The sequence below is a fragment of the Agelaius phoeniceus genome, chromosome 28 (genome assembly GCF_051311805.1).
Source record: "Agelaius phoeniceus isolate bAgePho1 chromosome 28, bAgePho1.hap1, whole genome shotgun sequence".
In the NCBI taxonomy this organism is placed as follows: Eukaryota; Metazoa; Chordata; class Aves; order Passeriformes; family Icteridae; genus Agelaius; species Agelaius phoeniceus.
Window position 1 is genome coordinate 3962571 of NC_135292.1, and position 27669 is coordinate 3990239.

At 54.1% G+C, this 27669-nt stretch overlaps 2 protein-coding genes across 2 annotated transcripts in view; one reads left to right on the forward strand and one right to left on the reverse strand.

Moving 5' to 3' along the window:
• Window positions 1-27669, reverse strand: part of LOC143696054 (uncharacterized) — a 569411-nt gene that overhangs the window by 316786 nt on the left and 224956 nt on the right. The window lies entirely within an intron of this gene.
• The window catches only part of LOC143696064 (uncharacterized), a 258015-nt gene continuing 254254 nt past the window's right edge, over window positions 23909-27669 (forward strand). Inside the window, exon 1 of the mRNA XM_077191276.1 lies at window positions 23909-24042. Within this exon, the coding sequence (XP_077047391.1) occupies window positions 23938-24042 (105 nt within the window). The 5' untranslated portion in view covers window positions 23909-23937. The remainder of the gene's footprint in view (window positions 24043-27669) is intronic.

Below are 27669 nucleotides of genomic sequence, written 5' to 3' on the forward strand. Positions count from 1 at the left end.
GTGGTGTCTTGTTCCTACCAGGCCTGACAATGTCCCTGTGGCACCTGTGTCCCATGAGGCCCCACTTGATCAAAGCAGAGCCTTGCTCCCATGAGATTCCACTGTGTCACAATGTTCTGCTTGGTTTCATGAGAACCTGATGTGTTGACAATTGATCCTTGGATCCCAGAGATTCCATTGCATCATGGCTGTGTCCTTGGTTCCATGAGGCCCAGCTTTGTCACAACTGGACCTTGGTTCCATGAGATTCTATGGTGTCACCATGGTCTCTTGGGTCCTGTAACAATTCACACTTGGTTCCATGAGATCCCACCACAGTGTCACCATGGTCTCCTGGGTCCCATGAGGCCCCTCTCTGTGTCACAGTGTTTGCCTTGGTTTCCTGAGAAGCTGATGTGTTGACAGCTGACCCTTGGTCCCCTGAGATTCCATTGCATCCCAGCAGTGTCCTTGGTTTCATAAAGTCCAGGTTTGTTACATGGGAGCCGTGGTTTCAGGATATTCCATGGTGCCACAAGGGTCTCACCACTCTCTGAGGCTGCACAGTGAAACAGTGGACACCTGGTTCCATGAGATTCCGTGGGGTAACAGTCAATTCTTTTGCTTCTTTTCTGCCAAGGTCAGGATGAAATCCCAAGACAGCATTTCTTGTTTGGACTCAGGTGTTCATTAGCTCTTGTCTCTAGAACGGTCTCACAAGCTGTGAGTTCTGCAGCACTTCACTAACAAGGTGAAAATGGAGCCCCGTCTATCTCTCTGCAAGGTCTTTTGAGGATAAACTGTCCAATTAAGAAATGACACCTAAATTACTTTTACTTTTAACCCAATAACCAAGCACCCGTGCCCAACATACGGGACTTTTTTATCCAATTACACAATACCACCCAAACCCGAGGAGGAGGAGGAGGAGGAGGAGGAGGAGGAGGAGAAGAAGAAGAAGAAGAAGAAGAAGAAGAAGAAGAAGAAGAAGAAGAAGAAGAAGAAGAAGAAGAAGAAGAAGAAGAAGAAGAAGAAGAAGAAGAAGAAGAAGAAGAAGAAGAAGAAGGCAAAGAAAAAGGATCAGCCTCCACCCTAAAACCTCCATCTTGCTTTATATACATTACTATATTCTAAAACCTTAAACTCCAAGTTGTCCACCATATGATATTACACCCTTCTATTCAAACTCCACACCCATAATCCCAGCTCCATCATTCCATTTTGGAAGCCTTCTCCACAACCTCAGGTCAAATGCAGAGTTCTCTTGGGGGTCAGTGTCTGCCAGCTCAGAAAGTCCAAAATTCTCAGCAGCCCGGGTTCCAACAGGTAACAATGTTCTCCTGTGTTCCAGTAGGTTCCATTGGGCCCGGTTCTGTCACCATGGACACCTGGTTCCATGGATTCCATGGGGTGACAATGTTCTCCAGTGTCACCATGGACACCTGGTTCCATGGGATTCCATGGGGTGACAATGTTCTCCAGTGTCACCATGGACACCTGGTTCCATGGATTCCATGGGGTGACAATGTTCTCCAGTGTCACCATGGACACCTGGTTCCATGGATTCCATGGGGTGACAATGTTCTCCAGTGTCACCATGGACACCTGGTTCCATGGATTCCATGGGGTGACAATGTTCTCCAGTGTCACCATGGACACCTGGTTCCATGGATTCCATGGGGTGACAATGTTCTCCAGTGTTCCATCAGGCCCGGCTCTGTCCCCATGGACACTCGGTTCCATGGGCAGTGTCCGTGTCCCAGTGGCACCTGTGTTCCATTGCACCCCTGTCTGACCAGGGACAGTTTGTTCCAGGACATTCCATGGAGTCCCAGCGGTCACTTGGGTTCCATGCAGGTGCCTGGGCAGCGGGAGCTCAGCCCAAATATCCTGGGGGTCCCTGGGCTGGTGTTTGTTGGGGGGAACCTTTGGATCTTGCAGGGCTCCAAAGCTGAGCCGCGGATGCCCCTTGGGACTGAGTGGGGCATCATGGAAGCCAGGAGAGCCTGATGGAGCCAGGAGACCCTGATGGAGCCAGGAGACCCTGATGGAAGCCAGGAGACCCTGATGGAGCCAGGAGACCCTGATGGAAGCCAGGAGAGCCTGATGGAAGCCAGGAGAGCCTGATGGAAGCCAGGGGACCCTGATGGAGCCAGGAGACCCTGATGGAGCCAGGAGACCCTAATGGGAGCCAGGAGAGCCTGATGGAGCCAGGAGACCCTGATGGAGCCAAGGCTGCAGCAGGACCCAGAGGGACCTCACGGGAGCCAGGAGAGCGTTGTGAGGCTGTGGAACAATGTGGCACTGAGGTTTCACTGGGGCTTGGCAGAAGCTCCCGGAGAGAAGGAAGCGCTGGGAGCCTCCGGAATCAGCGTCTGCAGGAGGATTTTCTGCTCCCTCCTGGGATGCTGGTGGACAATAAAGTCTGAGGCAGCCTCCCAAGGGTCCGGCTGTGCCACCAGCGGGGGCCACATCTGGGGGGACGCCCGGCCAGCCCTGGCCCTGCTGCTCCTCCTGGCCGGGCCTGGAGCTGCTGGGAGCCCGGGCTGGGGGAATCCTCAGGGCTGTGCAAGGAAAGGTTCAGCACAAGCAGCCCTGGAGCGAGATGTGCAGTGTGAAATACGCCAATCACTTGATTTTGAAATTTTTAAAGTTCATTAGTAATAAAATGGTTATAAAAATAGTAATACAATTAGGGTAATAATAATATGGACAATTTGAATTAGGACAATATGAGACAATAGAGAGAAAGGGTTATGGAGGTCCGGGTACCTTTTTCTTGGCAGCACGAGTCCGAAAAAGGACACCCGTTAACAAAGGATGAACCCTTAAAAACAACAGCCTGTTGCATATTCATACACTTCATCCATGATGCATAAATTCCATTCAAACACAGGATTCTGTCTGGGCAGTGCCACCTTCTTCCTCTGAATCCTAACAGCGCCTTCGAGGCAGGAAGAAGTTCATTCCTTCTGATAAGAGGGCAAAAAATTCTTTTTCTCTGAAAGATTTAGGTGTCCTGTGGCTGCTATCTCACTGTGAGTCCTTTCTTTAAAACAAGAATCCTACATAGCATCGTTTCTATTTTAACAATTTTTATAACCTAAAACTATATTTAACACAGTACTTAAGAGAATTAATACACCAGACATATAATATATATATATATATAAAATATATATATTATTTTTATATAATTATATTATATAAAATATATTTTTATAATATTATATTTATATATTTATATATTTATTTATTTATATATTTTTATAATATTATATTATTATATAATTATATAATATATGATTCTTTAATATATGTAATATATAATATATATAATGTATAATATATATTATATCTATAATATATAATATATATTATATATTATAATACATTATATATTTTTATACTATTTTATTATGTTATATATAATATATAGATAGATTGATATATTATATATAATATATTATATATATATCATATATAATATATAATAATATATAACATATAACCCTATTATATATAATAATATATCATATATACATATATATTATATATAATAATATATAATATATACATATATATATATATATATAATATTCTAACACCAGACATATAATATTCATTTTAATATTTGCGAAAAGCCAATCATAAAATACATGCATTTTTCACATGCAGGCAAAGCCAGCAAGGCAGCAGAGCAAGAGAGAGAGCAGAGCCAGCGACACAACAAACGCAGCGAGAGCGAGAGAGCAAGTTTGAACAGAGCTTGCAAAGGGCAAAATCAGCTCAGACCAGCTTAGACTGAAGAACAAGGAGCAGCAGGCATGGGCTGATGGTCCAGGTAAAAAGTTCCAGCGTGAGGAGGACGACAGAAGCCTTCATCAAAAGAGCACCAGAAGACTGAGGGCCGCCACAGGAGGAACGGACGCAGGCGCTGAAGCCACACACGGCTGTAAAACCGGGACACAGCTTTATGCAAATGTGAGTATGCTAATGAAGTGTTGTAATTGTGACTTTTTAAATGGAGCTGAAGGCTAAAGGAGACCGAGTGGGTTTTTGCCAGAGAGATCCCCCTCGCTCCCAGCGCTGGATACACAAATCCCTGCTCTGTCTGACTGCAGAGTTTTATTTCCTCGCCCAGTTTGTCCCACTCCCCCTTTCCCTGCCCTCTCCTCCCCTCTCCCAGTCCCATTTATGGGATTTGGGGTCATTTATGGGATTTGGGGTCATTTATGGGATTTGGGTCATTTATGGGATTGGGGTCATTTGGGGGATTTGGAGTCATTTGGGGGATTTGGGTTCTTTGTGTGCCTTTGGGGTTATTTGGGGTTTTTTGGGGGGTTATTCAGGGTAAATTTGGGATAATTTGGGGTAACTTTTCACATTGTTGGGTTTTTAGGGCTGTCTGTGTCCGGGGTAATTCAGGGCCAATTCTGTGTGGGTTTGGGATCATTTTATGGGATTGGAGGGGATTTAAATGGATTGTTATCGGAATTTAGTAGGATTTTAATGGGATTTAATGGGATGTAATGGGATTTAATAGAAATTTAATAGGATTTAATGGGATCTTAATGGGATTTTATTGATTTTTAATGGAATTTGATGGGATTGTAATGGAGTTTTATGGGATTTTAATGAGATGTCATGGGATTTTAATAGGATTTTAATGGAATTTTATAGGATTTTAATAATGTTTAATGGGAATTGAGTGGAATTTAATGGGATTTTTATGGGATTTTAATGGGATTTGATGGGGGTTTCCCCCAGTCCACAGCTCCCTCCCACCTCAATTTGGGGGTCCCATCCCCCTCTTTCCCCCGCTCTCCCGCCCCTTCCCCATCGTTCCCCCAGTCCCCAATCCCCTCCCCCGTGCTTGGTTTTGGGGGTTCCAGGCCCCTCCTGCTCCCTTTTGGGGGTCCCGACCCCCCTTTGGTTGAATTTGGGGCCCCCCCGCCCCCCTTCTCCCCGCGCCCCCCGCTCCCCCCGCGGCCGGGGGGGCTCCCAGCGCCCCCAGTGCCACCAGTGCGGCCCCAGCTGCCCCCGCACGCCCCATCCCCATCGCCGGGGTCACCGCCCCCCGCCCCAAATTCCGCTCCTGGACACTGAGAGTCATCAGCGACAAACGCTCTGATTGGCTGGGAATGGCCCCGCGCAGTCTCTGATTGGCCAGCGCTGTGAGAGGCGCTGGGTTCTGCCCGGCACCCGATGAGTCACAGCCGAGCCGGGCGCTGATTCGCTGGAAATCGCCGGGCGGGGCCAGTGCGCCGAGTTTCTGCCCGGCAACGGGATCGTCATCAGCGCCCCGCGCTCTGATTGGCCACGATCTGTTTCGGGCTGGGGACGGGAGGAACTGGGCACCCCCAGGAGCCCCTCGGGTTTGGGGCTTTCGATCCCCCCTCGGCCCTCGGGGCGGCCCTGGGGCCACCCCAACACCCCCAAAATGGGGAGGGTCCGCGGGGCCCTTTGGAACCCCCAGAAATGGGCGGGGAGCGGCAGGAGCCGCCCCAAAAAGGGATGGAAGGGTCCGGGCCGGGAATGGGGGAGGCTCTGGGGATGGCTCCGGCCCAGATCGGGGCGGGCTGGGATTGAGGGAGGCTCCGTTCAGCGGCCGGGGAGGGGCTGGGCCTGGGGAGGGCTCCGGGATTGTGGGGATGGGGCCATTCCGGGACTGGGGCGGGGCCTCTCCCTGGGGTTGGGGTCCGGCATTGGCTCAGGGACCCTCCCCGTTCCTGTTCCGCTTCCCGATCCCGTTCCTGATCCCGATCCCGCCGCTGGCTCCAGGGAATGTCCCTGATCTCAACCCCGACCCCAAACCCGAGGTGAGGTCAAACATTGGGGTCAAACACCCCAAATCCTGGGGTCAACTCCCCCGGACCCCAAATCCTGGGGGTTCAAACACTGGGGGGGGCCAAACACCCCCAGACCCAAACTCTGGGATCTCAACCTCCCCCCCTGCACCCCAGCCCGAACCCCAAATTTTCGGCCTTAAACCCCCCAAATCCCAGATCCTGAGGTGTCAAACACTCTCCAATTTGCAAATGTTGGGGTTAAATCCCCCTGACCCCGAATACTGGGGTTTGAAACATTTGGGGTGTCCAACATCCCCCGTTCCCAAAGTCTGGGGTCAAACACCCCCAAATCCCAAATCCTGAGGTGTCAAACACCCCCAACCCCCAAAGTTTGGGGTCTAAACCCCCAATCCCCAACTCCTGGGGTTTGAAATATCTGGGGTGTCCAACCCTCCTCATCCCCATAGTTTGGGTGTCAAACCCCTTGATCCCCAAATCCTGGGGAAAAAAAAACCTCTTAAACCCCAAATCCTGGGAACAAAAACCCCCAAATCCCAAACCCAGGGGTGTCAAACATCCCCAATTCCCAAAGTTTGGGGTCAAAAATCCCCAAACCCTGAGGTGTCAAAATCCCCTAAACCCCAAATTCTAGGATCAATCCCCCCCAACCCCCAAATTTTAGGATCAAACCCCCCAATTCCCAAAGTTTGGGGTCAAACACCCCCAAACCCCGAATTTTAGAATCACCACACCCCCCCCCCCGCCCCCAGTCCCAAAATTTGGGGTTATTTGGGGTTTATTTGGGGCAGCTCCAGGTGCAATGTCTGCAGAGAGACCCTGGGTACAATGCTGGGAAAAACCCCAATAACCCCTCTAGAACCCCAAAATCCCTGGGGGCTGGGAAAGGGGATTTGGGGTGAAAGAAGAAGGATTTGGAATGCACAAAGAAGGATTTGGGATGGAGAAAGGGGATTTGGGTGGGAAACTGGATCCCTTTTTGGCGCAGGAGATCTTCCTGGCGCTGCTCTGGGTGATGCTGAAGCCCTGCAGGGCCTCGCGGGCGGCGCCCGCCTGCACCTCGGGCTCCAACTGCACCCAGGCGATGTCGCGGGGCCCGGGCACCAGGGCAGCTCCTGAACGCCGGGAACCTGGGCTGGGAACGGGGCCAGGAGAGCCCCAGACACCCGGGAGTGTTCCCCAGACACCCGGGAGTGTTCCCCAGACACCCGGGAATGTTCCACAGACACCCGAAGCCTTCTCTGCTCCATTTCCATCCTGCGCCTTCTGGCCTCTTCTTTGGCTCTCCGGGCCGCTGCTCTCTGCTTCATGGCCGCCCTTCTGGGCCTGAGGCAGAGGAAGAAAGGCAGGAAGAGCAGCTCAGCAGCAGCCCAGTAGGGCCCCTGCTGCACGGCTGCCCAGAGCAGGGGTGCCCAGGCAGGCTCGGGTGCCTCTGGGGTAGCCTGCTCCAGGCCCTCTTTGCCCAGCTCTGCATCCTCATCCAAACTGATCACCACGGGCCGTGGGAAGTGGAAGAGGAGCAGCACCAGCAGGGCAGGGACTGATTTGGACACCATGGTCTGCAGGAGGAGAGAGACAATTTGTGTTGCTTTGCACAAGAGTTGCAAACCCGTGTGTTATTAGGGAATGGCCGCTCCTGCTGTACCAGAGCGCTCGAGCAGGGGTGAGAATCTGGTGTCAAAGTGCATTCATGTGCTCCATGTTGCATGGGGCACCCGTGTGCAGGAATAGAGAACAACTTCCCTCAGATGGGATCTGCTGTGGCAAGGCCCCTCTGGTTTTCTCCTCCACGCAGCAGTTTGCATGCAGAATGTGGGCAGATGTGACTTGGAGGTCCTCCTGCTCAGCCTTGGGTTCCCCTTGCAGAGCCTCAGCCCCTGCGTTCTGTCAGGGCCCCTGGGCAGGTGGGATATTCCCAGAGGAGAGGGGCCGGCTGTGTCCCCATTGCCCCTGTCCCTTATGTGCCTGTGCTCAGGAGGGCACAGAGAGGATGGGGACTCCTGCCTGCCCCGTGTCCTGTCCGCCTGCCGGGCCTGTCCCAGGGCAGCCGGGCTGTGATTGCTGTGCTGTGTCCCCCTGTCCCTGCTGTCCCTGCTGTCCCTGCTGTCATGGCCCACTGCAGGCTCCACACCTACACAGCCATGGTGGCTCCTGAGCTCTGCAGGGACCCGAGTGACAGTCTGAGTGGTGGCACTCCTGGTTTTCTTGCATTTGGCATCGCGCAGAGCAGAGGCTGGATCACAGCACCAAAGGAGCAGCTGCTGCAGGGGAGGAAAGGAGCCTCTGCATGGCCAAGGGCTGCTGTGGTGCCCCTGTGTCAGGAATTCCCCACAGCTGACACCTGAGTTCAACATGGACACTCACAGACACAGCGTTTGTTCAGGCATTGCCTTTATTGCATCTTGACAGGGACTGCAGCTGCCTGAGGGAAGTCACCCTCCCGAGACAGGAGGGCAGAGAGTGTAATTTCAATTAACCAATTGTGATTATAGGCATTCGTAGCAACAGTCTATATACTGTATATATGAATATTAAACAAGACACAAAATAATTATTGGACCATGGAGATTAAGCAACATTTGCTGGTTTAGATAAAAAGAAAGTATACTTCATATTTGGTTAACTGCAATAATTCTTGGTAATTTTGATGAATTACAAGTTCTATATAATCTTAAGAAAAGTGCCATTATTTAATTACTACTTATTATTAAAATATTTATGATCTCTTACAAGAGTATTAATCTACATTATAGTAATAAAAAGTTTGGAAAATGTTTCTAAAGACAACTATTTTTAAATAAGATATTTCAAATATTTCAAAACTATTTAAGAATTTGAATCAATCTCCAAACATTGGGCCCGATGCCTTCAGATGGTGCTTTCCTCCGAGCAGATGCAAAGGCTATGTATGGGAAAGGGTTAAAATAGATGCAGTTCCTACAGATCCCGTGAGGAGAGAGAGGGCAGAGGGGCAGGGTGTGTCAGGAGCCCGGAGCCTGTGCCCCGGCGCAGGGCTGTGCTGGGCAGCAAGCGCAGCTCTGTGCGCCGGCTGCTCACAAAGATGTGCGGCTCGCCTTGGCCGGCCCAGAGAGCATCTCCAGCAGGAAGCTTTTCTTCACACAGCCACTGCCTGTGCTCCTCCAAAAGCCTGCCCTGCCTACCTTCAGCATCCTGTTTGTATCCCTATTCATTCCAATCAGCCTGGCCATTTGCTTTTCTATTTCTTTCGTGGCCCGGCGCATTTGCTCCATGTCTTTGAATCTCTTCCTAAGGAGCCGCCTTCTCCGCTCGCTTTCCACCTTCCTCCTTCTGGCCTTTTCCTCAGCTCTCTGGGCCGCTGCTCTCTGCCTCGTGGCTGCCCTTCTACGCCTGAGCCACCAGCCTAAAAGCAGGAGCAGCGGCTGAGCAATTTGCCAGAGCTGGTGCAGGTAGCGCAAGGCAGCCAGGAGCCAGGGTCCCCAGCCAGGCTCAGCTGGCTCTGGGGGGGCCGCTTTCATCTCCTCTGCACGGGGCTGCCCATCCCCGTGAAATCTGTCCACCACGGAAAGTGGGAACAGGAAGAGGAGCAGCACAAGCCCAGCCAGGACTGCTCTGTGCGCCATGGTCTGCAGGAGGAGAGAGACAAGGCTTTCACTGGGGCTGCCAAGGGAGCTTGTGGGGGCTGAAGTGAGGCCCGGAGGCGCAGGGATGTGAGGGCAGAAGCAGAGGGCCCCGGGCAGCTGGCAGGCAGCAGGGCCTGTGCCAGTGGGCCAGCAGCAGCAGCCCCGTGCCCCGGCCAAGGCGCCGGCCCCAGGGGCTGGCCCTGGGTGCAGGGGGACAATGCAGGCCCGGGTGCGGCGCTTGTGGCCCGGCCCTGGCCCGGCCCAGCCCCGCCACGTGCGCACTCACCGCTTGCCCAGGCTGTGCTGGGCCAGCGTTACCTGCGGGGGCCTTTTCCAGCTGCCCCCATTGTGACACGCTGCCCCTGGTGTCACAGGGGCCAGAGGCATCACAGCCGGGCCAGCCCCGCCCTTGGTGCCCAGCCCAGCTCAGGGGCTCCCAGTGGGCCCAGCAATGAAAGCCCCGGCAGGCAGCAAATGCAGCCCCTCTAGGAGGGAATGGGTCCCAGGGGCTCCCTTCACAAAGCAGGCAGAAGTCCCCACTGATAAGGTTCCAAAGGGAAAAGATTATAATCAATAATGTTGAGTAGGATACATATTATCAACTATGAAAACACCTGAGGTGCTTTTCCTAATGGGACTTGTTCTTCTGTCAGTGGGGTTGGGTGATGGTTGCTCAGTTTTTCTTGCTTGACTCTTCCCTGATCCAGTCCATCCAAGACTTCTCTGAAACCTTCCCATTCTCACACAGCAGAAATAAAGAACTGCAGTGAAACCACTTCTAGTCCCCTTCAGATCAGAAAGGTGCAGGGGGGTGGTTCTGGCAGAGAATTTGAGCTGCTCTGGACAGAGTCGCACTGCTGTGTTAGCAGGGACTGGCTGCTTGTGTTTTTCTTTGGATGAACAGAATCTTCCTTGTGTCCCCAGTGAACACATGGAGCTCACACCAGCAGTGCCTCTTGCCTGTTCCCTGCCCAGCCAGACCTTCCAGCCCAGCTGAAATGCCCAGCGTGGCCTTTGAGCACAAAGGGATTGCAGAGCCAAAAGCATCTGTGTAGCCACCATGGTGTTCAGCGGCTGCTGCTCGGGGAAGGGCACTGAGAGGAGGCCACTGCTGCTCTTGTCAGAGCGCTGCTGTGCAGGGATGTCCCTCGCCCTGCTCAGTCCCACATCTGCCCATCTTTTGGCCTGCTCTGAGCTCAGGTGGATGCCATCTGCTCCCAGCAGACCCAGCTGCTCCACGGGAGATGCACAGGCATGGAATCCAAAACCTTGAGTATCCCCTGAGTAGCCAGGCATTCAGCTGTTCAGTTTGTCACGGCCCACAGCAGGGGTTAGAACAAGATGGTTTTTCAGATTCCTTGTGACCCGACCCATTCCAGGCTTCTAGGATTTCTCCATGACTGACTTTGGTCCCCTCAAAAGACCTCCTCTCTCCTCTCTTCCCTCCACCTGTGGAGAACGCATTCTGATGCTGCTGCTGCTGTTGGGACAGGTTGGTGGATACTCTTCCTGCCATCCCATGGGTGTAAGCATGACTCCTCTCTGAAGTCTTTGTCCCTGAATCAGTGCCTTCAAAGAACAGTTATCTCCCATCCTTCCTTTTCCATTCAGCACTTGAGCACACACAGCATTTCTCATCGTTTCCACAGAACAGTACAGGTGCCCGTTCCCATCTTGTGGAGCCCTCTGCCATAAATCAGCCTGACAGGTTTATTCTCTACGTAATGGGAAATGATGACAAATGCAGCTGCATAATCTAGTTAGTAACTCACCATAATGACTGCTTCTGGGGGGATTTATGGGTTTTGTCACATGTGAGCTTCAGAACTTTAGAGATTACATTTTTCACACTTTTTTGTTGGAATCTCAGTTTATCAGATTTTACTGCAGCATTAATCACTTGCCGTACAACCCTGGACTTCACAAATGTATCACATCAGCGTGAAAAAGGCAGAGAAAACAAGAACTGTTGTGAATTAATGAGCCGGGTAACACATGTCTCACAACAGTGATGAAACAACCTGTGTTCTTCTTCAAGCCACAACAGAAAGTCCCAAAGTCTGGTTATTTAATTTTTTTTATTTTTTTTTTCACAAAACACAGGCAGCAGCAAAGAACTGAAACAACACAGCCAGGTTTGAAACCTGAAAGATCTGCAAGGCTGAGTCTATCCTTGTTAATGGTGAAATGATGTGTGAATCTGTCCTAGATGTTCAAATGAAGAAGATTGATTCCCAGTTATAATATGGCTTCTAAGCAAAACACTGGGATTATATAGGAGAAATGCACGTGTCATGAAACAGCCAAGAAATCAGAGAGACAGTTCCAAGCTCTATAGTGAAGGTCTGGGAAATGTTCAGAGTTACCATCTATGGAGTCTGGTGCAGGATAAACTGGAACAAAAGGCCATCATTACCCAAATTGATTTTCTTCGGGCTGGTCTGTTGTTTTTTTTGGTTTGTTTTTTTCTTTTTTTTTTTTGTTTTGTTTTGTTTTTTGGTTTGGTTTGGTTTGGTTTTTTTTTGGTGTGTTTTTTTTTTTTTTTTTTTTTTTTTTTTTTTTTTTTATTGTTTGTCAGGTAATGTTTTATAATACTCCAAGAAATATGTTGAAAAGGTCAGCATGATCCATCAGACACAAGCAGGGGGCTGGGGTAGATGCAACATGTTCCTTGCACTGGAGGGTAGACAGAGGCAAGATCTGGTTTGGGGTCAATCACACATGGATCAGGGAGGTGGCTGAAACCTGGGCTGGCCAAAGCCTTAGAATCACAAAATATCCTGGGTTGGAAAGGACCCTCAAGGATCACCAAGTCCACCTCCTGGCCCTGCAGAGGACACCTCCCCAAGAATCCCACGCTGTGCCTTGGCATGTGCTGGTGGGCAGGAGCACACAGCTGGCCGTGGCTTTGGGTGCATGGGTAAGATGAGATGGTGAGGAGCATCCCTGCTCCCTGAGCTCCTGGAGAGCTGCAGACACTGATCACTGGTAAGGACAGCACCAGGGCCATGGCCTGGGGCTGGTGATCTGGTGTCTCCTTCCTGCTGCTGCTTTCTGCTACAGATAACAGCCTGGTGCCAAGGTCTTGTTGCTGAGGTGATAAACGGCTGGGGAGATTCCCCCCCTGCTCTTGTCTGCACGAGTTCTTATGCTCAGCACCAGGAAGGATTGGGCCAGAATGGAGGCATTTGGGGTCTCAGGGCTGAGGCTGAGACAGACAGGCAGGCAGAGCAGCTCCTCCTGGCTGATGCAAACATTAGCCCTGTGCTGGCCAGGCCAGTGATCCATAGCTATGGGTCCACAGTGATGGTGGTGCTGGGTATTCACTGGGAGAAGAGGAGGTGTAAAATGAAGCCTCTGAAGCTGCTTGGGATCCTGGAAGCTGCTCAGACCCCACTTGACCACAGTGGTTGTTTGGCCAGCTGAAGTGATGGAATTTATTGGGCTGTGCAGGGACAGTTTTCTGTGCAAACATGAAGGACTTTCAGGGGGGATGAAATACGGCCTCATAGTAGAAACAGCTGGGCTGAACACTCTTTATTCCAGCAATGAATCTTTGCTCTGAAGAGCAACAGATTCCACCTTTCATTAAACCAGAACTTCTTCTTGTTGTTGTTGTTGTTGTTGTTGTTGTTGTTATTTTGAGGAACAAAAATGACCTTTCTTGTTTATTTTATGAGCATTTTAAATCATCTTGTCACCCACTGCATGCATGAAACATGAGATGTTACCAAAGTGTAGCTCACTTCAGACAGGGAGTGCTGATAGTTGGCAGATCTGTACAGGTGTCCTCATCCTGGGTGCATTGGATGTTATCCAATCCAAGCAGGCAGATTAACACAAGCAGCTATTTCACTGAGCTTAATTAACAACAGAAATAAAAACTATATCTTTATAACAAAGTTACTTTGACATCTACCATCACTCAGCGAGAGGTTTATTGTTATGGACACATAATATTGGCTTTTTGCAGAGATTAAAATCTCTGCAATAAAGGATTTTCTATCTGTGGTGTTCAAGTAACTTTGTTATTGTCTTGGTTTGAAAAGCCAGGTGTCTGCTAAGGAAGGCAGGAGCCTCCCCTGGAATGGAAAATGTAAACCCCTCCCTCTGAATTGTTATAATTTCGAAATTAAGGAGCTTTCAGGCAAAGATATGGGAATAGGAATAACAGTTCTTTTTTAGGAAAAATTAAAAATATAAATGCAGTAGTACAAATGAAAAAAACCCCACTGACAGAGTCAGAACAGGACGTGACACCGTGTGGGTCAGGGTGCTGGCAGCAGTCCCATTCAGTGGTGGCTGCAGCCCTCCTGCAGTGCCAGGTGTGGCTCTGTTGGAGCAGGGATCCTGGAGAAGGGTGGAGTTTTCCTCTGAAGGTCCAGGGCTGCTGTAGATGGGCCTGGGAATCTTCCTTCCTCTGGGAATCCAGTTGGAAAAGGCTGATCCTCTGGGAATCCCGTGGAGAAGAAAGACAGCTGCTCCTCTGGGAATCCAGGAGGAAAAGGCTGCCTACAGTGTTCCAAATCTCAGATTCTATCCATGTAGGAATGCTTGGCTCCTCCCCCTGGGCGGAGCATCTCCCAATGGGATGATGTCATTTAATCAGCCATGCAGTGACACTCAGTGGCACATTACCAGAAGATTAATAACTAATAATTAATGGCCTACTAATGGAACACACCTCCCCAGAGGGAGGATTGGTTGTGGAAGAGAGAAACTGCCCCATGAACAGAAGATAACTGCCCCACCACTGACAGGTGGCAAACAGAACACACACTTATCTTGCAGTCCAGGACCTGTCCCCACTGGCTGCCCCCATTCTCCAGAGTTCATGGTGTCCAGGGAGGCTGCAGCTGCCGGTGCCAGGAACAAACGAGACGGGTCTGGGTTTCAGAAAGCTCCAGAGTCCATTTCTGACCCCCGAAAGACAGGGCAAAGGGAGGGCCGTGGGGCTTTTATAGGGTATCCCAGGGCTGGAGTTTGGGTTTGTGTTGGATCGGCAGGAGAAATGTGGCATGCAATATGACTGATCAACAAGTCTCGAACTTTATTGAGAGTCACACATATTTATATTGGTGTTAATAAAGCTCATACATATTGCAAAGGAGTGCTCATTATTGGTTAGTTACTTATCGGCCAACTACGCCTACTTCTGCATTCTTGTGGTTATTCTGTTGAAACTATTCTTCATATTTTTGGCAAAAGAGCCTCTTCCCTATCCTGTTGTTGCATCAAGGGCATAATGTCCTTGCCTTATATGGACACTGACTGCTGACTTCTAGACTTCTCTCCTTCTTCCTTAAGCAGGGGTATTATGTCGACGTGACCTTTCTCAGCCAGCCAACTGTCCACAAAGCTCAGCGGGACAAGGCTCCTGTCCATGCTCTCCCACATTCCACAGTGCCCAGGCCACACCAGGAGTGCTCAGAGCTGCAGCCAAAAGCTTCCTATCGATCCTCTCTTGCAGAGGACACCAGCACAGAGGCACAGGTGCCACCTCCTCCAGCTAAGCCCAGGAGATCCACCTCCTCACCAGCTGCAAGAGCAGGACACTTATGTGCCAGCTGCCCCTCCCAACCCCGTTCTTCCCCTCATGCCTTGAAGGCGCATCCCCACCTTGAGACACCCGGGGCAGGAAGAAGAGCTGGCCCCGGACGATGTCCTCGGTGGTGTGGAAAGGAAGGTGCCCACAGAGCAGCTCATAGAGCAGGATGCCCAGGGACCAGATGGTGGCTGGCTGGCCATGGTAACAGCCAAAGAGGATCCACTCCGGTGGGCTGTACTCCAGCGTTCCTATGGGACACGGGCGCAGCTCATCAGGCCCATGCTGCTCCCTCCCTCCCAGCCAGCTCCCGTTCCACAACAGCCAGCCCCTGCCCTGCCAAAAAGCAACTTGGCTGCAGCTGCCTGAAGGTGGATTCCCCCTCCTTCCTTCCCTCCTTCCTTCCCTCCTTCCTTCCCTCCCTCTTCCCCCTATGCCAGCCAAGGGAGGAACTTCTGCTGCCCGGCTGGGCCCCGGCTTTGGGCTCACCTGACATCCGGGTGTAGAATGTGTCCTGGAGGATCGTGCCGCAGCCGAAGTCGATGAGCTTCGCCTCGCCCATGGCCAGGTTGACGAGGACGTTCTCGGCCTTGATGTGGCGGTGCAGGACGCCGCGGCTGCTGCAGTGCCCCATGGCCTCCAGCACCTGGCGGAACAGCCCCCGCGCCACGGGCTCCGTCAGGAACCGCCGCTCGTGCAGGAAGTACCAGAGGTGCTGACAGCACTGCGGACGCTCCATGAGCAGCGCGAAGCCCTCGGGCACCTCGAACACGTCCAGGAGCCGCACGACGCTGGGGAAGCCAGGCTGCGACACCGTCCACAGCAGCGCCAGCTCCAGGGGCACAAGGGCGCCCTTGCGCTGCGGGGGGACCGCGATGCCGTCAGCGGGGCCGAAGCTGCGCCGCGCCTTGGGCAGCCCCTGCCCGGCCCCGCCGCGGCTCGCCATGGCCCGGCCTGGGGCGCTGCGCGACCCCCGCTCACTCCACGCTCGCTGCCCTCACAGCGTTCCGGCTGCCGCCCTGCCGGGCCTCGCCTCAGCCCCGTCCTGCACGCCCCGCCGGCTCCTCCCGCTGGCCCCGCTCACTCCCCAGCCGCGCCCACTCCGAGATGCGCTCCCGGGACACTCGCTTGATGGCCGCCTGCGAGCCAAGGCTGAGCTCATCGCCTGCCGCCCTCCGAGCCGGCCCCGTCTCTTCCCGGGGCGCCGTCGGTGAGGCGGGGACCGGAGTAAACGCTGCCGCAGCCGCCGCTGCCCAGCAGCGGGCCCTGCCACTAGAGCTGCTCCAGGGGAGGCCTCTCCGCCCATGCGGGCGGCACCGCGCTGCCGCTCTTCTGCCCGGGGCACCCGCCCGCCCGGCGCGCTGCTGCTTGCCGAGCTGCCCCGGGCTGCGGCGGCTCGGGGCCGGCGGCCGAGCTGGCGAGCGGCGGAGCTCGGAGCGGGGCAGCTGCCGGCCACGCTGTCGGCCACGGGGTGGGAGCCGGGTGGCAGCGGGGCGGCTGCGGGCGGAACCGCGGCAGGGGCTTCGTTCGGGGCCGGGGCCTCAGCCGGGGCTGGGCCAGAGCCCGCTCCAGGCGCGGCCAAAAGCCCGCGCTGCTCCGCCAGCACCAGAGCGAGCGGCTCTTCCAGCGGCGCCACAGCCAGGACGGAGAGAGCCCGGCCGAGGCGGAACCACGGCGGGCCGGGCAGGGGCAAGCACGGGGCGGCCCCGCCGAGGGGCGCCTTGCGGGACACAGCATCAGCCGGGCTGGGAGAGGCACGGCATGGGACGGGACGGGACGGGAGTAGAGTGAGTGTGAGAGGGAGAAGGGGATGGGGAGCGAGTGAAAAGCCGAGTGGAAAACCGATCGAGAGAAGCACTGCTGCTGCTGCTGCTGCTGCTGCGGAGCTGCCGGAGCTCGCGGCCGTTCCTCCATGGCCCCCGCGAACCCAACGGAGGAGCCGCCGCGCGCCCCAAGGAACGAAAGAGAGAAACAAACAAATCACACTCCAAAGTCATTCCTATTAGAGAAGTAACCAAAGAAAACAATGTAGCAATAACGAAGAGTGTTGGCTTCTGGCTTCTTTCCTCTTTGCATGAGACCAAGCATTTCATGGGGAACAATTGCCTCTTCTGACAATTTTGCCAGAGTGGACAGGAGCAGAGCATTTACTTTTCAAGTAGAAAAGGGAAATCGTGTCAGTAATGTCATCTCTTTTCATCCTCTGTTGACACAGTTGCAGGCTGCCAATAGACATGGTCTGCAGTGTGGAACTTGGGGCCAAGTTTCTTTTTCTGCCAGAGGATGAGGAGGGGAAGTATCCCAGAATCATGGAGTCGTGGCATGGTTTGGCTTGGAAGGGATCTGGAAAATCCCATGGCTGCAACCCCCCTGCTGTGGCTGGGGACCCCTTGCACTGGACCGGCTTGTCTAGAGCTCCATGCAGCCTGGCCTTGAACACTGTCAGGGACGGGACATGCCCACCTTCTCTGGGCAACCTGTTCCAGGAGAGTCTTTTTTCTGAATCCCTTACCTAAACCTAATCTCTCTCCATTTGGATCTATGCTCCCTTGTCCTGTCCTTGCCTGCCCCCGTACAAAGTCCCTGTCCAGCTTTCTTGTGTGTTGCCCTCAGGTACTGGAAGGCCACAGCTGGATCAAGGCTGGGTCTCTTTCCCAGGCTGAAGAAGCCGAGCTGTGTCAGCCTTTCCTTGCAGGAGAGGAGCTGCAGCCCCGGCACCATCTGGGTGTCCCTGCTGGGCCCCTGCTGCAGCGTGTCCACGTCCTTGCCGTCCGTGCCGGGGAGCCCGGCAGAGGCGGAGGCAGCGCTGCAGGTGCAGGGTCAGCGGCGGGGAGGAGACCCGGCCCTGGCAGCGGCTCCGGGAGCAGCGATTGGCGCTGGGCCGCCCGCACTGCAGAGAGCTGGGGCCCTTGTGCCTGCCCTTGTGCCCAGGGCGCCTTTCCCCGCCGCCCGCCCGCCCGCCCGCTCGGGGGAAATGCCCCCTGTGCCGCCCCTCAGGGCCGCCCCTCGCCGCTGCCCCGGGGCTCCCGGCGCCGCCTGGAGGGGCCCAGGCCTCGGCCTCACCCTGCTCAGCCCGAGGCCTGGAAAAGCAGATTCAAACACCCACCCAGAAAGTGCCCCAGGATGCCAAGGTCAATCTTTTGTCACCAGCATGGCTTTGCTATCAGAGTCTGGACGGGAGTAGAAAATCACCAGGGGAAAAGAGCATGAACAAGTTCTGCCGTGGCACTACCTCAAGCTGTGGGGTACCAGTTGTTGGTTTCACTGGCTCTGGATTGAAGGCACTTGAGACAGTAATTCATGTTCAGACTCAAGTGTTTATTATTTCTTATCAGTAAAACAGCCTCATTACTGGGAGTTCAGCAGCTTTTCATTAGAAGGCACAAAATGGCCAACAATCTCTTGTTCCAAGGTCTTTTAAGACTAAACTATCCAATTAAGAACTGACACCTAGATTATTTTCCCTTTTAACCCAATAACTGATCCCAAAGAGCCTGCAATGTGGAATTTCTGCCCAATTACAAAAAGCCACCCAAACCCATGAAGAAGAAGGAAGAAGCATGAAGAAGAAACCCAGGACGAAACACTGTGTCCTCCATTTTGCTTCCATCCACAACATACTAAAAATCCCAAAACCTCAATTTCTCAGAGTCAGAGTGGACCAAAGCCCAAAAACTGGAGGTGATAAGAATGGACTAAAACCACAACCAAGGAATCTGCATCGCCCTGAAATACCTTTCCCCTTACATCAGCCTGGTGCATATTCATAGACCCTCATGCATATCCATAAACTACTTTACATATTCCAGGAATGATTTTACATGGCCCCTCCCTGGGTCTGCCTTTTCAGAGCATGTGTGTTTCTTGGTTGTGGTTTTAGTCCATTCTCTTTATCACCTCCAGTTTTGGGCCTTGGTGCACTCTGCCTTCAGACGGGGAGTGCTGATAGTTGGCAGATCTGTACAGGTGTCCTCATCCTGGGTGCATTGGATGTTATCCCATCCAAGCAGGCAGTTTAACACAAGCAGCTATTTCACTGAGCTTAATTAACAACAGAAATAAAAACTATAGAACAAAGTTACTTTAAAAAACAGTCCCAGTCCATATTTGATCCCAGTCCGTGTGGTCCTGATCCATATGGTCCCAGAAACCTGGGATCCCAGTCCATACAGTCCCAGTCCATATTTGATCCCACTTCAGGCTATCCTGGTCTGGAGGATTCTGATCCACAGTGCCAGCAATGCCAAAAGCTCCCCCCTCTTGGCTCTCCCCATTTCGGGATGCCGGGGCTGTTTGGGCTCCCGGGCTCCCTTCTCCCCTCATTCTCTGCTCTGGGCTGCAGCGGCTCCAAGGAGTCCCCCCTGCCCCTCTCCAGGCTCTTGAGGCTCCCGCCAATGGCGGCGCTCCCCCCTCTCTGGCCTCCCCACTTTGGCCTCCTGGGGGACACAGGGCTCTGCTCCTCCAGGCTGCCTCTGCTGGCAGCCGCCACCGCCACCCCCCGATGTCCCCCCGAGGGGCCTTTTCCGCTCACCCTTGGACTTCTTCATTCTCCAAACATCCCCCCAAAAACCCAACCCAGGGACCCCCCGGGATATCCGGGCCGGGCTCCCCCTCCCCGCTCACCGGAGCCATGGGGGGGGCGATGATCCCACAGGTGGGGGCTGCGAATTCAGGCAGGGATCGAGACCGCGTGGCTCCCGCAGCTCAGCCTTGATCTGCCTTTGTCCCTCCTCTTCCTCTTCCTCCCGCTCCTCCTCTTCCATCCCCCCTCCAGCTCCTCTGTTATGCCCACCGGCTTCTCAACTTCCATCCCTCCCCTTCCATCCCTTCTCCTCCTCCCTAACCCCACCTCCTTCTCCTCCTTCCATCGCTGCTCTCTCTCCGCCTTCATCCCTCCCCTTCCATCCCTCCTCCCTTTCCTCCTCCTGCCCCCTTACCCCGCCTCCTCCTCCCCCTCCATCCCTGCCCTTCCCTCCCTCCTCCTCCTCCCCCAGCAGCAGCCACACCCTCGGTGCCCCATTCCCGCAGCCCTCGCAGCCCGCGGCAGCAGCGGCCATGGAGCCGGGCCAGGTCGGCATGGGCAGCGCGGGGCTCTCGGCTGCTCCCAGCCGCTGCGGGCGGGGGGAACCCGGCCCGGGCCAAAGGAGAGGCAAACTGGCCAAACTGGGGGCTGCACATCCAAACTGGGCCTTGCTGGGGACCCTGCCTGGCCCCTGCCAGCCCTTGGGGCTCCTCTCGGCACATCCGCCAGGGGGGAATGCACACAGGCCTGGGGGATCCCAGCAGTGGCAGCACTGCCAGGGACTGGGCTGCACTGGGATCGTACAGAGGGTGACTGGGATTATGCTGAGGGTGACTGGGAACAGCTGTGAACAACTGGGATCACGCCAGGAGCAACTGGGAGTGACTGGCTGCACACTGGTGGTGATTGGAAACTGCTGGGCTTATACTGGGATGAACTGGGATCATGCTGGAGCTGACTGGGATCATTCTGGCAGTGAGTGCCACTACACTGAGGCTGACTGGGAGTGCTTGGGAGCAAATGGGATCATAGTGGAAGGAACTGGAAAGATGCTGGAGGGGACTGGGCTACACTGGGAGATACTGGGAGTGACTGGAACAAAAGTGAGGGTGAAAGAGAGCAACTGGAACCATGTGGAGCACAACTGGTTCATACTGGCAGGGACTGGGAGCACACTGGGGCCATATTTGGATCATACTGGGAGAGACTGGACTAATACTGGGAGGATCTGAGAGGGACTGGGAGCACACCCTGCACATCATCCCCCATACTGGGCCTGACTGGGAGCAACTGGGAGCATGCTGGCAGCAAATGGCATCATACTGGGACTGACTGGGCTGATCTAGGAAGAAACTGGAACCACACTGGAACCATACTGGGAGAGACTGGAAGCAACTGGGATTATACTGGGACCACACTGGGAGGGCTGGCATGTGACTGGGATCAAACTGGAGCTTACTGGGATCATATTGGGGTTGAAAGGGAGCGACTGGGATCACACTTTGGGCTACTGGGAGCAGCTGAGGGAAACTGGGATGATGCTGCAAGCAAACTGGAGGAACTGGGAAGGACTGGATGCATGCTGGGGGCAAATGGGATATACTGGGCATGACTGGGGGATCATACTGGGATAACTGACACCTTACTGGGGCCACGGGCAGTGCCTGGAAATGACTGCAGACATGCTGGGGGCAACTGGGATATACTGGGAGTGTCTGGAACCATCCTGGGGGGACTGGAACCACACTGGGAACAACTGGGACCATGCTGGGGACAACTGGGACCACACTGGGGGCAACTGGGAGTGAGTGGGACCATGCTGGGAGGGACTGGGATCATCTGGGGAGGGACTGGGACTAGAGCAGGGGCAACTGGGTCCAACTGGGACCATCCTGGGAGTGTCTGTAACCATAGGGGAGTGATGGAAGCACACTGGGAACAGCTGGGCCCATGCTGGGAGCAACTGGGATCACACTGGGGGCACTGGCATCAGACTGGGAGTGACTGGGAGCAACTGGGATTGGACTGCAAGGGACTGGGATCATACTGGGAGTGGCTACACTCATACTGGGATTATACTGGCTGTGAATGGAACCTGACTGGGGCTTACTGGGAGCTACTGGGCCCATGTTGGGAGGAAAATGTGACCCACTGGGAGCAACTGGGATCGGCTGGAAGGTTCTGGAACCATGCTGAGAGGACTGAGACTACAACTGGGGCAACTGGGATCATCCTGGGAGCAACTGGGGCCACCCTTTGAGCAACAGATAGAAACTGGGTTGATGCTAGAGGAAACTGGGAGGAACTGGGAAAGACTGGGATCATTCTGAGGTAACTGAAACATACTGGGAGTGTCTCTAACCATACTGGGGGCACTGGAACCACCCTGGGAACAGCTGGGACCATGCTGGGAGCAACTGGGACGATGCTGGGGGAAACTGAATCTACCCTGGAGGCAACTGGGCACGACTGGGACCCTGCTGGGAGGGACTGGGACTATTCTTGGGGCAACTGGGATCATCATGGGAGGAACTGGGAACATCTGGAATTATGCTGGGAGCAACTGGGATCACACTGGGATCCCAGTGAGAGCAGCTGAGTCCATGCTGGGTTACACTGGGATCTCATTGAGAGCGACTGGAATCACACTGGGATTGACTGGGAGTGGCTGGTTTTGTGGATTTGGGGGGTTTGGATTTTGGGGGATTTTCTTGGCATTTTGAGGGGGAGTTTTTCTGGGGGTGGTTGGGGGTTTATTGAAATTTTTTGTGGCTTTTACTGGGATTTGGTTGGGATTTTTAGGAGATTTTGGGGCATTTTATTGGAATTGTGGTGGCATTTAGTGGGATTCATTGGGGATTTGAGAATTTTTGGGATTCTTGGAGGGATTTGAAGGTCTTTGTGGGTTTTTTTTGGGTGTTGCCAGGATTTCTTTGGGTCTTGGGGGAGATTTTGTGGGACTTTTAATGGTTTTGGGGACATTTTGTGGGGATTTGCCGAGTTTAATCTGGATTTTTTGGGTTATTGGGATTTCAAAGGATTTTGTGGGTTTATATTGGGATTCTAGGGTGTTCTAATGGGAGTTTGAGAGATTTAATTGGGATTTAGTGGGTTTTATTGGGACTTTTGGGGCTTTTAAGGAGATTTTGGTGCCTCTCAGCCCTTCCCCACACCCAGGGACTGTCCCAAAGCCCCCCTAAAATTCCACTAAAACCCCACAAATCCCCAAAAATTACAAGATAACCCTCAAAAACCCCAGAGAATCACCAAACATCCCAGTGGAACTCAGCAAAATTTTAAAAACTCCCCAATTTTTCAATAAATCCCCAAAAAACCTACACAACCCCAACAAAACACCAAAAATCCAAAACACCCCAAATCAACAAAACCCCCCAAAATCACATAACCATCTCAAACCCCAACAATTCTCCCCCAAACCCCCAATAATCCCTCCTAAACTCCCAACAAAATCCCAAAAAAGCCCAAAAAAGCCACCCCCAAATCCCCAAAACCCCTCTCAGAACCCCAAAGTCCCCACAAACCCCCCCAGACTCAGTGGGGCCGTCCTGGATCAGGGGGCACCGGCCGGTGGAAAGGAGCCACTTCAGGGGGCCCTGGGAGCTTTTTGGGGAGGGGGCACCATGGGAGACCCCCCAAAAACCGGGGGGGGGAACCCCTGCTGTGCCCCCTCCCCCCAAAACCCCCAGACCCCGGTTCAGGGTGGGCCTGGGACCCCCGGGGACCCCCAAATCTCCCCCAGAACCCCCAGAGCCCCCCAAGGTTGGCCCAGGTCCCCCCTGAGAGCCCCCAGACCCCAATGGGGCCCAGCCCAGGATGTCCCCTGAGACCCCCCCAGACCCTTCCCAAGACCCCACCCAGGACCCTCCAGACCCCTCCCCAAACCCAACTCAGGCTCCCCCAGCCCCTCCCCAGATCGCGCCGGGACCTCTCCCCAAAACTCCCCAAATCCCCCCCCCCCCACCAGACCCTCTCCCAAAACCCTTCCAGACCCCCCAAAGCCCCTCCCCAAACCTCCAAAACCCTCCAGGACACCCTCAGGACCCCCCAGAGCCCTCCCCAAATTCCCCCAGGACCATCCCAACACCCCCAGACCTTCCCAAGACCTTCCTACGACCCCTCCTCAAAACCTCCCCAGACCCTCCCACGACCCCCTCCCCCTCCCGAGACTCCTCTTAGGACCCATCTGCACCCCCCAGGTCCCCCCACAGTGCCCCCGGACCCCTCCCCAGACCCCCCCAAACCCCCGGACCCCTCCCCAAAGCCCCCCCAGACCCCCCGGACCCTCCCCCGCCCCCCCCCGATCCCCTCTCAGGCCCCTCCCGCTCCTGTCCCGAGCCCGGGGGGTCCCGGCGGCAGCGGGGAAGGGGGCGCCGCTTCCGGTCGCCTCTGATTGGCTGGGACGGCGAGGGGGAGGCGGGCCTTGCTGGGGGATCCGCGCCGTGATTGGTTAGTTCAGGGATGTGCAGCGCGCTGATTGGTTGGTTCGGGGCGGGGCGCGCCGCCATTGCTGGGAGCCCGCACACGCGGTGGAGGCGCGCGATTCTGAGGGAGAGCGGAGCTGAGGTGGGGCCGGGGGCAAACTGGGGGGGTTTGGGGCGGGTCTGAGGGGAAATTGGGGATTTTTGGGGGCATCGACGGGAAACACGAGGGTGTGCGGTGGGTTTGGGGGGAATGAGGGGGTCTGAGGGGGCTTTGGTGGGTCTGAGGGGGCTTTAGGGAGCTTTGGGGGGAGCTTGAGAGCGTCTGGAGCGTTCTCAGGTGGGTTTAGGGGGAACTGAGGGGAATTGGGAGAGTCTGGGGGGATTTTGGGGGATTGCGAGAGGAACTGGGCGGTTGTGAGTGGATCTGGGCGGTTCTGAGGTGGGTCTGGGGAATTTCGAGGAGTCTGAGGCGATTTCATGAGGTTTGGGGGGATTGAGGGGTCCGAGGGGGATTTGGGGCAGTCTGATGGATTTGGGGGCGTCTCAGGTGGGTCTGGGGTGAATTTTGGGGAGAACTGGGGGGGTTGAGGGTCCTGGGGAGGTTTTTGGGGTCCTGGGGAGGGTTTGGGGGTCCAGAGAGGTTCTGGGCCAACACTGGGGGAGCTCTGCGGGGTTGGGCGTTCCTGGAGGGGTCCCGGGGGAGATTTGGGGGTCCCGGGGGGTCCCAGGCCCACCCTGAACCGGGGTCTGGGGGTTTCGGGGGGAGGGGGCACTGCAGGGGTTCCCCCCCCCGGTTTTGGGGGGGTCTCCCATGGTGCCCCCTCCCCAAAAAGCTCCCAGGGCCCCCTGCAGTGGCTCCTTTGCACCGGCCGGTGCCCCCTGATCCAGGACGGCCCCACTGAGTCTGAGGGGGTTTGTGGGGACTTTGGGGTTCTGAGAGGGGTTTTGGGGATTTGGGGGTGGCTTTTTTGGGATTTTGTTGGGAGTTTAGGAGGGATTATTGCGGTTTTTGGGAAGAATTATTTGGTTTTGGGATGGTTATGTGATTTTGGGGGGTTTTGTTGATTTGGGGGATTTTGGATTTTTGGTGTTTTGTTGGGGTTGTGGGGGCTTTTGGGGGGAGATTTATTGAAAATTTAGTGAGTTTTTTAAAATTTTGGTGAGTTCCACTGGGATGTTTGAAGATTCCCTGGGGTTTTTGAGGGTTATCTTGTAATTTTTGGGGATTTGTGGGGTTTTAGTGGAATTTTAGGGGGGCTTTGGGACAGTCCCTGCGTGTGGGGAAGGGCTGAGAGGCACCAAAATCTCCTTAAAAGCCCCAAAAGTCCCAATAAAACCCACAAAATCCTTTGAAATCTCTCAAACTCCCATTAGAACACCCTAGAATCCCAATAAAAGCCCACAAAATCCTTTGGAATGCCAAAAACCCCAAAAATCCTGATTAAACTCCGCAAATCCCCCAAAGATGTCCCCAAATCTAGAAAAAGTCCCACAAAATCTCCCCCAAGATGCAAAGAAATCCTGGCAACACCCAAAACCCCCCAAATCCCACCAAAAATCCTCATAACCCCAAATCCCCAATTAATCCCTCTGAATGCCACCACAATTCCAAAAAAATGCCCCAAAATCTCCTAAAAATCCCAATAAAACCCCAGGAATTTCTGAGAATCCCAAAAAATCCCAACAAAATCCCAGTAAAACCCCCAAAATTCAGAAAGAGCCACAAAAATTTCAATAAACCCCCAAACTCCCCCAGAAAACTCCCCCTCAAAATGCCAAGAAAATCCCCCAAAATCCAAACCCCCAAAATCCACAAAACCAGCCACTCCCAGTCAATCCCAGTGTGATTCCAGTCGCTCTCAATGAGATCCCAGTGTAACCCAGCATGGACTCAGCTGCTCTCACTGGGATCCCAGTGTGATCCCAGTTGCTCCCAGCATAATTCCAGAGGTTCCCAGTTCCTCCCATGATGATCCCAGTTGCCCCAAGAATAGTCCCAGTCCCTCCCAGCAGGGTCCCAGTCGTGCCCAGTTGCCTCCAGGGCAGATTCAGTTTCCCCCAGCATCGTCCCAGTTGCTCCCAGCATGATCCCAGCTGTTCCCAGTGTGGTTCCAGTGCCCCCAGGATGGTTAGAGACACTCCCAGTATGTTTCAGTTACCTCAGAATGATCCCAGTCTTTCCCAGTTCCTCCCAGTTTCCTCTGGCATCATCCCAGTTTCCATCTGTTGCTCAAAGGGTGGCCCCAGTTGCTCCCAGGATGATCCCAGTTGCCCCAGTTGTAGTCTCAGTCCTCTCAGCATGGTTCCAGAACCTTCCAGCCGATCCCAGTTGCTCCCAGTGGGTCACATTTTCCTCCCAACATGGGCCCAGTAGCTCCCAGTAAGCCCCAGTCAGGTTCCATTCACAGCCAGTATAATCCCAGTATGAGTGTAGCCACTCCCAGTATGATCCCAGTCCCTTGCAGTCCAATCCCAGTTGCTCCCAGTCACTCCCAGTCTGATGCCAGTGCCCCCAGTGGGATCCCAGTTGCTCCCAGCATGGGCCCAGCTGTTCCCAGTGTGCTTCCATCACTCCCCTATGGTTACAGACACTCCCAGGATGGTCCCAGTTGGACCCAGTTGCCCCTGCTCTAGTCCCAGTCCCTCCCCATATGATCCCAGTCCCTCCCAGCATGGTCCCACTCACTCCCAGTTGCCCCCAGTGTGGTCCCAGTTCTCCCCAGCATGGTCCCAGTTGTTCCCAGTGTGGTTCCAGTCCCCCCAGGATGGTTCCAGACACTCCCAGTATATCCCAGTTGCCCCCAGCATGTCTGCAGTCATTCCCAGGCACTGCTAGTGGCCCCAGTAAGGTGTCAGTTATCCCAGTATGATCCCCCAGTCATGCCCAGTATATCCCAGTTGCCCCCAGCATGCATCCAGTCCTTCCCAGTTCCTCCAGTTTGCTTGCAGCATCATCCCAGTTTCCCTCAGCTGCTCCCAGTAGCCCAAAGTGTGATCCCAGTCGCTCCCTTTCAACCCCAATATGATCCCAGTAAGCTCCAGTTTGATCCCAGTCACATGCCAGCCCTCCCAGTGGGGTCCCAGTATAATCCCAGTTGCTTCCAATCTCTCCCAGTATGGTCCCAGCTGCCTCCAGTGTGGTTCCAGTTGCTCCCTAGATCAGCCCAGTTAGTCCCAGTATGATGCCATTTGCTGCCAGCGTGCTCCCAGTTGCTCCCAGTCAGGCCCAGTCTGGGGGATGATGTGCAGGGTGTGCTCCCAGTCCCTCTCAGATCCTCCCAGTATTAGTCCAGTCCCTCCCAGTATGATCCAGAGATGAGCCCAGTGTGCTCCCAGTCCCTGCCAGTATGAACCAGTTGTGCTCCACATGGTTCCAGTTGCTCTCTTTCACCCTCACTTTTGTTCCAGTCACTCCCAGTATCTCCCAGTGTAGCCCAGTTCCCTCCAGCATCTTTCCAGTTCCTTCCAGTATGATCCCATTTGCTCCCAAGCACTCCCAGTCAGGCTCAGTGTAGTGGCACTCACTGCCAGAATGATCCCAGTCAGCTCCAGCATGATCCCAGTTCACCCCAGTATAAGCCCAGCAGTTTCCAGTCACCCCCAGCGGGCTCCCAGTCACTCCCAGTTGCTCCTGGCGTGATCCCAGTTGTTCACAGCTGTTCCCAGTCACTCTCAGCATAATCCCAGTCACTCCCAGTACAATCCCAGTCTGATGTCAGTACAAAGCCAGTACAGCCCCAGTCAGTCCCAGTACGATCCCAGTGCAGCC